General features: G+C 26.1%; 1 protein-coding gene across 2 annotated transcripts in view; it reads left to right on the top strand.

Annotated features, from left to right (window-relative positions):
- Positions 1-5,408: 5,408 nt before the first annotated feature.
- The window catches only part of LOC126901806 (TOX high mobility group box family member 3-like), a 67,151-nt gene continuing 60,512 nt past the window's right edge, over positions 5,409-12,047 (top strand). Inside the window, exon 1 of one of the 2 annotated variants that reach the window (XM_050678574.1) lies at positions 5,409-6,059. In XM_050678574.1, coding sequence (XP_050534531.1) covers positions 5,991-6,059 — 69 coding nt within the window. In that variant the 5' untranslated portion in view covers positions 5,409-5,990. The remainder of the gene's footprint in view (positions 6,060-12,047) is intronic. The other variant, XM_050678573.1, reaches the window with a different exon arrangement.

Below are 12,047 nucleotides of genomic sequence, written 5' to 3'. Positions count from 1 at the left end.
TCGAAATTTTTTCAATTTTTTTTACTTAAAAGTGCCATTACTTTTTCAAAAATAAACATATCAATATAATTTTTTTTTTTATAGATTCATAATATCATTACCTTTCATTTGGTATATTTTTTTCACAAATTTAACCCTTAACCTGCCCACAGGGGGGGATTTAAAATGACAACTTTTTCACAAAAAATTAACTTTTTCAACTTAACTTTTGAAAATGTTCCGGAAGGTCTGACACTTTTATATATATCTTAAATTGAAGCTAATGTAATGTACTTTATTATGGTAAAAAAAAATTTCGGACTTTATTTTATCTTCACGGTGAAAATGGCTACCGAATGCTATTTTTGTGTGAAAATTTTCGATTTTGTATTTTACATTTTTAACTTTATTATGCTATAACTTTTTGAAAAATGTATGGATCGGTACAATTTTTTTATGAGAAGTAGTATTCATATACATCTTTCATTTGACATACTGTTTTTTTTAAATCGGACCATTTCCCTATATACGAGGGGGGTTCAAATCTAAAAAATGCATGTAAAAAGTAGAACTTTTTCAACTTAAATTTTGAAAGTGTTCCGGAAGGTCTGACACTTTTATATATATCTTAAATTAAAGCTAATGTAATATACTTTATTATGGTAAAAAAAAATTTCGGACTTTATTTTATCTTCACGCTGAAAATGGCTAGCAAATGCTATTTTTGTGTGAAAATTTTCGATTTTATTTTTTACATTTTTAACTTTATAATGCTATGACATATTTAAAAGTGTATGAATCAGTACAATTTTTTTATGAGGAGTAGTATTTATATACATCTTTCATTTGACATACTGTTTTTTTAAATCANGATCAACATTATTTTTTTATAAGAAATAATATTTTTTAATAATCCCTTTTTCATTCGACATACTTTATCTTAATTAGGATATTAATAATGAACTAGCAGATCATGTAGCTTTTGGAATAATCCACCAATTTTTTAAAATTAAACACTATCTAAAGATTTGCATCGAAGTGTTTTTTTTTGATAGTGATTTTAATCACTGTCAGATATCATTATACTTGATCCATCTATGCCACGTCACCACTGTGCCGCGACCCCCCTGTGCTGGGTTTTTTTTTTTTATCCCTTATTCATTTATGAATTATGAGATATTAATCATAATATTTAGTATTAGAATTACTGAATACATTAGGAATATTATCTTATTATCTCTTAAACTGTTATTTACTCTCTAAAAATAGAACTGTATTAGTAAATTCTTTAGCTCATCATAATATTCATACTCTATCTTATGATATAATTTTACAGTCTTAATCTGCCTTAGTTATTTACTCTATTATTTTCTTTTTCCTAGAACACAAATATTATTATTCAAATAAATCTATTTAATATTTAATATTTATAATAGTCGGAGTATTATACTTATAAAAAATATACATATTTAACAAAACTGCTCTTTACCAAATTTTAATTCATGTAGTAATTATTATGTGTTGTATTAATTCATGAACATTAAATTTAGCAATAAATTAATTAAAGTTTAAGAGAAACAAATTGTATATGATATATGTGCATCAAAGTCTATCTCAAACAAAAAAACGCAATTATGATATGAAAGTTTATACGTGAAAACGACCAAATATTAATATATTATTATATATAATATATTATAATATATATTAATACTATTATATTATTTGCGGCATTTGAGTTTAATACTTTTAATTTTTTAGTTTTTAAATTAATAATATTATTAATATAGTTTTAATTTTATACAGTTTATGTTCAGAAATATAGAACCAAGTTTAAATTAAATGTAATATTTTATTTTGTTATTTGATCCATAGTAACAAATAGTCCTATTCCAAAAGAATTTTAATTTATCATTTTGTTTTCAAAACAAACTTTTGTTATTTATAAATTTTATATTCAATGATTTTTCAGAACACGATATGTTTTAAATAATAGAATAACCATAAATATTTTATTTACCAAGCTTATTAATAATTTATAGATCATGTATATTACAAATATTTTGGTATATTAAATTATTTATGGATATTTCATACATAATAGTATTTGTTTTGTTTGTAAACTAGTATAATGCATTGAGTAAATTATAATTAATACGATAAAAATATTTTAGTTTGATTTTTCAACCAAGTTTTAAATTTCATATAAATTCTTTCTTGGGTAAAAGTTTATAATTTCATTTATATTTATTTTTTATAAGGTTTTATGACTGGTGATAATTTTATTCATAAAATTTATAAATGAAACGTTTTTCTTATAAAAAATATAAAGTTGAAATTTTATTAAACTCATGAAACCGATGACATTGAAACAATTAAACTAGAAAAGAATTATGATATTAACAAAGAATTCAAACAATATTTCTTTATTTTGTTTCCCTATTTTATTAAAAAATATTGTACTGTTATAAAAAATCATCAATATTTGTTACTAATAAATTCATTTACCATTCAAAAATAGGTTTTTAACAGTGAATAGCTTGTTATTATAATCTGAAAAAAAACGATAATAACTGTTTTTTCAAATCATTACATTTTAAAATAACTAACAAAAGTAAAATAATTTTTTTGGTTTTTGATAATTTAATTAATAATTTACAGTATTTTTTTATAAAAAATTTACAATGAGTTGTTACTAAATATTAAATTAGTTTTATTATTCATACTACTCTGAATGTAAAAGTTTTAGTATATTTGTTTATTAACTTAAATATAAAAACTATTAATATTTGAAGATATGAGATCGAATTAACTCGCTTCAAAACTTTGGTACTGTAAACTTATTATAACTCGGTGTGTAGTTATAAGTTTTTAATACGTTTTCATAAAACTGGTAACAAATATTGTATAGTTAATTTTTTGTTTCTAAAATCAAGATACATTTTATTTCTGTATATAAAAATATATAGAAGTTTTGCATCCTATGATTAATTTTTAACTTTAAAACGGATTAAAATAATTATTAAATAACTTTAAATCATTATATCTATACATATTGTAAAGAATAAATATAATTAATCATTGAAACATTGGTGACTCATTTCGTCACAGTAATTTAATGCATACATTATATCTTATAAGTATATGAGTTAACTTAATATCAAATGTTTAAGTAAAATTATTTATTAATATTTTTAACGAGAAAAAAGCAATATTACTGAAAAAATATCTATCTAAATTCAAATAGGATACGATTTAATAATTATTTTTCAACAAATAAGTAACAATCTTTGGACCATATGTAAAGGTCATTAGCCTTATTATAATTAATGTATTCAATTTTTACGTCATGTTCTTTTTAATATATTATTATTTGTATAACACAGACTTTCGTCCTGGGTGATCAACTGAACAATCACTCATGCGGGCCCGTAACAATCTAGTAATTTAATAATTAAAACTTAAATCTAAAAGCAAAATGAACAAACTCACTAATAAAACACAACGAATATAAACGTAACTATCGTAATAAATCGTATAATTTTATTTAAATGTGGATAAATTTACTCAAAAAACAAAAGAAAAAGATGACTTATATAAGTATATGTACCGAAATTTAAATTAATACGAACTATTTTATAAACTACTGGTTGTTGCATTAACAAAAAATGCGGTTACTGTTTTATAATTAAACTTAATATATTTTTTATGAAAGGTGCATTCGAAAAACACTCTGCTCTACAATGAAATGCAGCATATTGAAGATCTTGTCTAAAATATTTTGTTTATTAAAATTAAAAGTAACATAAATTCTAATAGTTTAAAATATCCTAAAGCAACAAGATATAATTTTTATTATTAACTAACGAATATTATGATGGTGTGGTAAAAAAATAATAACACCTGCATTCCCTTTTTTTATTAGCTGATTTAAAATCACTCATAAAATTGACGCCAGACACTTAATGGTTATTTTAACTTCATACATTATCAACGTCAGAGCATCTGTAAACATTTAATATAAATAATCCAATGGAAAAATTAACTTCATAAAATGTAAGTGCTGAATGGGTTCAAGTTGAAATAGCTTTTCAATTTCAATGACCATTTTAGAAAAGTTATGTGTTTATTAAATCGAATCGAGAAACTAGTATAAAAGATTTAATTGAATAAAGCAAGCTAGTTCCAGACTCAATTTTGAAAAAGAATTATTTCTTGAAGCGATAACATTCTTGATTAATGAGATGTTACTATATAGATCCATTGTGATATATAATATTACATTACCGTAATATTGTACGCTATTTATCATGTAAACTAAAAGATAATGTTCTAGTGGATAATATCGTATATCATTTATATAGAAAACGTAATTAATTGGTTATAGGATATAAAAATTAACTTTAAAATGCACTCATTAACTACTTTATTGAAAACTTATATGTTACTAAACACAAATAAAATATAAATATTGTCTGTTTAAGTTAAAAATAATTGAATTGTAATAATAAGAAACATTTGACCAACTTGGTCAATAAATTTCCATTTAATATGTTTTTTGTTGGAGTAAAAGTTATAATATATAAAATCCATAGTTTCAATTCACAAAAACACGTTTTTTTTTTATATAAAGTGTTGCAATAAATTAGTATGTTGCGATGTCATTCCATATTTATCTTTTTTGCAATAAATTAGAAGATATATTTATTTTTATCGAATTTTATCATCAAAAATATCTTAGATAGTCTGTACATTTCACTTATTAAAATTTATTTTTCAGTTATTCAGTATAGTTGAATTCTCATTTTGATACTTGTTCATCACATTTTTCAAATTTTATATTTTATTTGTGAATACATTGTATTATTCACATAATAGTATATTGTGTTATTACTTTTATCGACTCGCATCGGCTATTATTATTTTTTTTTTCATAAATCTTACAATAAAGTCTGTCATTTTTTGACACATTCGAAATAAAACAAATGCTTGTTTTAAAATTAATAAATCTTTTAGAGGTTCTATTTTATTATGTAGTATTCCATGACATACATAGTTGCAACATCTGTGCGACATTATTATATTATTCAATACGAGTGTAGAGCTCAAATTCGGAAAACGATTAGTAGGTTTTTTTTTCTTTCCGTTTTATACTTTTCTCTACTTATTGAATTTTTAAAATTTTATGTTAACGTACACCACTGCTGACGGAATAACTTTAGTGAACCCCTTTTACAAATGAAGGTTTTCAGTGTGTAAGGATCCCCTCTCCCACCCCAATCGAGACCACTGATGGTAAAACATAATTGTGGGTGGAGAGCTGATTGTGTGTGTTGTACGGCGGGTGTATGTGCGCGCGACAGCAGTTGCTCGTTTCGGCGTCCAGGTGTCGCGACGGTCGAATTGAGTTTTCATCGTTCTCCGCTCCCGGACTCATCGCATGTGAGATTCATGTGGTTCGCCCGCACTATTAACCACACGGTGCCGAGTTCGACGCGCTCTTCTCGCCGGATGTGCTATTAATTGATTTACATAGACTAATTATTATTGTTCTGTCCGTACGCGTATTGTCTACTAGAATACATAGATCAACGGATTATTGTTTGCGATTATAGTTATTTTTTTTTAATTGATCATGTTCTATTAGTCGGTTTTTTTTAATTAAAAATCGTTTTTTCGTCTTGAAGCCTTTTCAGAAAGTTAAATTTTTTTTTGTTTTTAATTCGATTTTTTATTTGTGCGACCGATATTTTCGTTTATTACACTTGTTTTATTATTATTTTTTTTTGAGTTCTATGTTTTGATAATAATTAATTTTAACTGAATTATTGTTGTGATATTGTGGAAAAAACAGTCAATCCAAAAATTAATTTATTGCAATTATTGAGTGTTAATCTAACGTGAAAAAATAATCCATAATAATCGGCTGATTTTATATGTTTTATGACTCCTGTCAGAATAAAGTCCTAGGAACGTACCTAGGACCTCGATTTAATTAAAAGTGCATAAAAATGGAAGCTACTTACTGCATTGGAAACGACGTTGACGTATGCCGAATGTTTGACCAATATCTATATAAGGTATAGTAATCTTGATTTTTTTATATAGAGTTTATTACTCAAAACCTTTTATGTTTGGAGCTTAGAATAAGTACTTGTGTATGTGTGTGTGTTTTTTTTTTTTTTGTGAGTAAATAACTACGGTGACGTCATTACTGTACCACCCATAACATTTATTAATATAAAAAAAGTAATAAATAATTAAGAAATATGAACGATGAAGAATCTATAAGTTTTGAAAAAAAAAAAAAATTGTAATTATTCAACGTCTCTGCAGTCTGGGTGGAACCATAAAGATGTAAATTACTCTTTGAAACCGGTTTTTTGAAGTTTTTTAATGATTAATACACTACGATGAAATTAAACATAAAAAAGGATCGTTACAAAAATTGATTTCAGATAGGTTCCCGAACAACACGTATCAATCGGTGTGATAGTTATTTTACCGAATTAAAAATATATTTAGTTCGTCCGGCAGAATGATGGTAACAACGATTAATGAATTAACCACCGAGTCTGGGCAGGGTCAACCAACCATGGCCTTGGTTGGCCTTGAACCCGACCAGCATCTTCAGACGTGTACCATCACTCAGGAATTCCATATTTCGATACTTAATTTTGTAATAACAGTATTATCGATGTCGGCAATTTGTGATTACCTCTAACGGTCACAAATCGAAACCCCGACTGCTTAAAATATGATAATTTCATTGTGATTTAATAAAACTAATTACGTCTCTCTCCGTTGAGAAAAAATAACCGAGTAGTTTCCAGAAGGTTCGGTTAGTGTAATGTTCAGCTCTGGTAATGACGCTAACGATGTAGTTAAAATTAAATTAATAGTTTTATTAAGTGCTTGTTCTGAGTGCACTGTATAATATGATTACTGTTCGTTGTTTATTGTCAGGAGTATTACTTAAAATTTTCCCTTAATTTTTCGGATGTAAATTATTATTATTATTATAAATTAACATAAAATGAAAACGACAGAGAGGACATTTTATCGGATCGTATTAATATGAACTGATAGCGATAAAATTTTAACTCGAGTTAATAAGATATCGCACGACACCAACACGGTAAATTTCGAATATGTTGAAATTCTTTTCCCGGTTTTCCCATGACGGGGCAAATACTGAAAAACCGGCTCCATTAACCATAGTCTAGTTGTCCAACACATGTTGTAAACAATTATTCGATATTTTCTTCTCTTGACTTTGTTAAACGCACACATCAAACAGGCTCGTTCACAAAACGAACAGCAAGAAAATAAAATTCTAAACAAATAAATGCGTAAGCGTTTATTCTAAAAGGAAAAAATGGATATCATTACGTTTTTATCTGTTGACTACCTTCTCTGATACACCCCTTCTTCTCACCCTACAATCACAATTTCTCGTTATTTTCTATTGTATGCTAATACTTGCTGTGTACATCCCATATTTACAATAAACGTTTGTACAATTATTTATACTAAAGCAAACCGATAAGAGACTTAAAATAAAGATTCAGAATTATTTATTAGAAAGCTATTGTGCTCTTCTATGGACCAGTACTTTATTACTGAAGGATTTATTGAAAAAAAGTCAAGTGCAAGCACACGTCATGACCTCTTTTTTTTTTTTTTTTTTTTTGTGTTTACAAAGGTATATATATTTTTAATGCACATTTTTTATTGCTCCCAGGCTGGAGTCTTCTGATTTAATGGTAATAAAATGTGTTCCATCCATGAATACTAATTGGTTCATTACATTCAGATTTAAATTCATTTTATTTATCTCGTTACATTTAGTTTCATGTCTAATAAATCGAACGGTTACGTTATATCCATCCGTCGCTCAGTCATCGTCCCTATCTATTTATTATACGATTTCTACGATAACGATAATGCATTTTGATAATAATATTTCACTACCGGTATTTTAGATTAATAAAAATTATTCGACATTGCAAATGTTTTTTGAAGCTTACACTGTAGAATTCTAAATTATTTATGATTTTTTTTTTGTGTGTACATGTGAGTATGCATAATTGTTGAGCTTTAGTAATTTATTTAGTACTAAAGTATAAATACTGTTTTAACTGGCACACAACCAGAATACAATTATTCTGCCGTAAAGATTAATAAAACTCATCAGCTCTTTCTTTTTCTGGCTAAACCGATAAAAATTATTTTTAAATTGATTTCGGCTGTATAATGACAATGGAATTATTTGGTATAACGTCAATTCTGTACCTCGAAATTTCATTGTGCAATAATCCTATCGTTGCAATTGTCTGCATTCGATTATAATATTTTGCTTACATTAGTAAATTTGCCGCAGTCATGAAAAAAAAAAAAATGTTGAAAAAAGATATTACTCAGATTTTCATGATATGACAAACCATTTAATATTTATCCATTGTGTAATCCTAATAATGCTTAACTCGATTTATGTATTTTTAATTAATATTTTATTACAGTTTTAATAAACCGACCGAGTATCAAAACTACGATTGTGTGATTAAAGAACGATAGTGATGACCCAAACCTATTCATATATGGAATTTTAATTTTCAGGCTGACCCCTTCATACATTTCATTACAAATGAGTTAAGTCGAACTGATATTAAAAAATATTTTTACTATAGAATAATTTAGTAAATACTCATATTAGAAGAAATAAATATCCGAGTTAACATTAATATTATAACAATTGGTTTAGGTTTGTTACAAGAAATATTTTTAGAAATTGCGATAAACGACAATATATGATGTCATATTTGAACGATAAATAATTAAAATAGTTTGTAGACGTCAAAAAATATACACGAATTAATTAATCCGATGAATTTTTGATTAATTGACTTTTATCAGCAAGCATTTTGTCCAATTTAGTTGTCACATTTTTAAAATTTTCCATAGATAAAGGAGTTGAGTTTTTCTTCAGCGAAGTCGCCTTGTCCGGGCTTTTAACAAAATCTAAATTTTTTTTTAATTTTATTCTCAATTGGTTCAATACTTGAAATTTTCAAACAGATTAGTGTATTATACTCACTCGAGTTTTTGTTGTCAGAATTTAACTTTTCGATCTGCATCACTTTTCGAAGAATAGGGCTCTTAATAAAATTATCTTCTACTGTTGTGATTGTTACTGGTGAGAATCGATGTAAAGAAGGTAGTTCATATACACGAGCTTTTACTAAAAATACCGGTTCAGCATATTCGACTTGAATGATAAAATATAAATACAAATAATTAATATTATGACCCCTTTTAGATACCGATAAACATGAAAAACCAATTAAAGAATACATTTTATGGTTTTAACTGTTTATAGTTTTTTTTTTTTCTATTAAAATGCAAACACTATCAATTCAAACCGTTACTAAATAAAAATAATAATAATAATAGAATAATTTTCATGTTTTTGTTAGAAAAATAATCTGTGAAAGCAATAATTGTTTGACATGTTTTAACAGTGTAAAAAAACTGAATAGACAAACGTATTGTCAGTGTCAGTCAAACAAGTTAAATTTATCGTGTGAATGGAATTCCGTTAAGTTGAGAGCGAAAATAAAATTATGATATTTTTTTTTATAATTACTTGGCCTTCCAAACGAGTGAACCATACATAGTGGGTACGCCCTACTACCAGGCCGCACCCATGTACTGAAGTCAGACATTAAAATTTACTAAAAAATTATTAAACTTCAATAGTTTTACTTTAATAAAGTAACTTACAGGTATTACAATTTAGAAAAACCGTTAATTTTTGTTTCGCTAAAAGTATTCACAATTGATGGTCACCTGTACGTCCAACGACATGGATGTAAAATTTCAAAGATATTTGATGTGAACGATGACTAGATGGGTAAATAAAGGCCGCAAGAAGTTAATGCATTTTAAGTAATGTGTTAGTTACAACGGCACACTGTTGTACGCGCTTAAACATTCAGATGATGATACTTTCTGACTTGTTTAAAAGCTTTAAGTAATACTAGAATTATTTCTAAATATATATATATTAATATATTAAATAGATAGTTTAGGCTATTTTAATTATACAAAATAATTTATAGGCAAACTAAAACTAATATCGATTTAAAATCAAATTATAATATATCAGTTATAAGATGGTATTAAATTTCTTTTTTAATAAAAGAATTATAATGTAATGTATTGTACCTATTATTATTGTTTATATTGGAAAGACGTGAAGTGGAAGAAGGCGAGGGGATGGGTAACTATATGATGATATATTTTTTGAACGATTCATGTATTACACAATGGTAATAAAACGGCATAAAATCAAATAAGACCGGGGAATATATATTTTTTAAATAATATGTACCATGTGGTATACTTCGAGACTGGCAATGGAACACAAACAGAATAAAACTATTGTTTATTCTATACATAAAAAAGTATAGTATTTAATGATATATAAATTTGATTTTGAGTGTTGTCTTTTCTTGGTCGGACAATGAAAAAAAAATGAAATACCGAGTTTTTGACTTGAGCCTAGAAATCTACATTAATAATTTATATGTGCTATTAATAAATTTACAAATAATGTAACTGTTGTGGTTATGAAAAATAAATTAATCTATCCAGTAACACTAAACTTTTAAAAAGTATATTAGCCTACCACTCTTATAAGTTCTAGAAGTAAAAGCAATTTGATTTTTATACCGTTTTCAAATTAAAGTTAAATTATTTTTAAGAAACGAAAATAGGTGAATTACAATTAAAGATAATATTTTCCAAATAAAATAGATATTTTTAAGTGTTAAATGTTTTATTCGGTCGAGGTTGTAAACTATAGAGATCGAAATGACAAGTTATGATTTTATGTTGTAACAAATCTATTATAGCTACTTTTTTTTTTAATTTTGTGTAAAATATTTATTTTTATACTAATCCCTCTTGTGAAATTAGATTAACGACGGTGTGTCGTTATAATAACTCTGAAGTATTGCGATTGTGCTGCCAGCCAATCAGACTTAAGTATAGAAAATAAAAATAATAATGAATAAAAAATGTATATTATATTACGTCACTATCACGTGACGCAACCAATCAATTATTTTACTTTTTTTTAGCTAAACAGGTATACAGTGATAATTATTTATTTTTATATCTAAACAAATATCTCATGACAATAATAAATTACACCCGACCTTATTATTGTAATTAAACAATCCGGAAAGCAGTACAACCTGCTCGTGTATAATAACGAAAATATTATTGTAAATTATGGCGCACGATTATGTTCTTCTTGGATCAATAACCCTCCTACCCCGGAGTAATAATAACTTTGTTTTCTCTTTACTTATTATTTTTTTTAATAGCCTCATAAATCTTCAAATGAAATTATAGGAACACACCAAATGAGAGAAATACATATAGTATAACGTATGAACGCCCACTTCAGAAACAATGACAACAAAGCTAAAGTCTATTGTGCGTTCCACTCTCCCTTAGTATCATAACCCTTTTAGTTGTCGCTCTTCTGAAATATATTTAATTTATAATTGTTTTTGCATGTATTCGTTTGGCATCCGTGTTTTGTTACAGCATACTAAATAATGTGTGTTCATCATTTGATTATTACCCAAGTTTTATTAGTTACAAGTAGTTTTTTTTATTTTCGATGTCATGACTTTAAAAAAGAAGTTTCTTAATAATTGTCTAAACAAAAGTTTAAATTATCTATGGTAGCTTTTTTAATTGCCTTAGTTGTTGTTTAATTAAGGGCCAACTGATTATTAGTTTTTTTTTTTAACGTTAATTGGTGAAAGTCGACCATTCAATATCTAGACACTTGTAATAATATTTACTCTGTAAAGTTAATGTTGTATACTAAAATAATATGTATATAAATACACATATTAAGTCGCAATTGCCACTGCTGGTTTACAAAATTTTTATCAAATCTCATTTATATAGTGATGACAAAAAGTTAAAATTACATTTGTCTGAATGTGTGGGCGAGTGCTCGAGTAATATAGTAGTAACTATAAATA

This window comes from Daktulosphaira vitifoliae, unplaced genomic scaffold, assembly GCF_025091365.1.
Source record: "Daktulosphaira vitifoliae isolate Bord-2020 unplaced genomic scaffold, ASM2509136v1 Scaffold_3, whole genome shotgun sequence".
Taxonomy (NCBI): Eukaryota; Metazoa; Arthropoda; class Insecta; order Hemiptera; family Phylloxeridae; genus Daktulosphaira; species Daktulosphaira vitifoliae.
The sequence above is the reverse complement of the archived record's forward strand: the minus strand, read 5'-3'. Positions and strand labels throughout refer to the sequence as shown.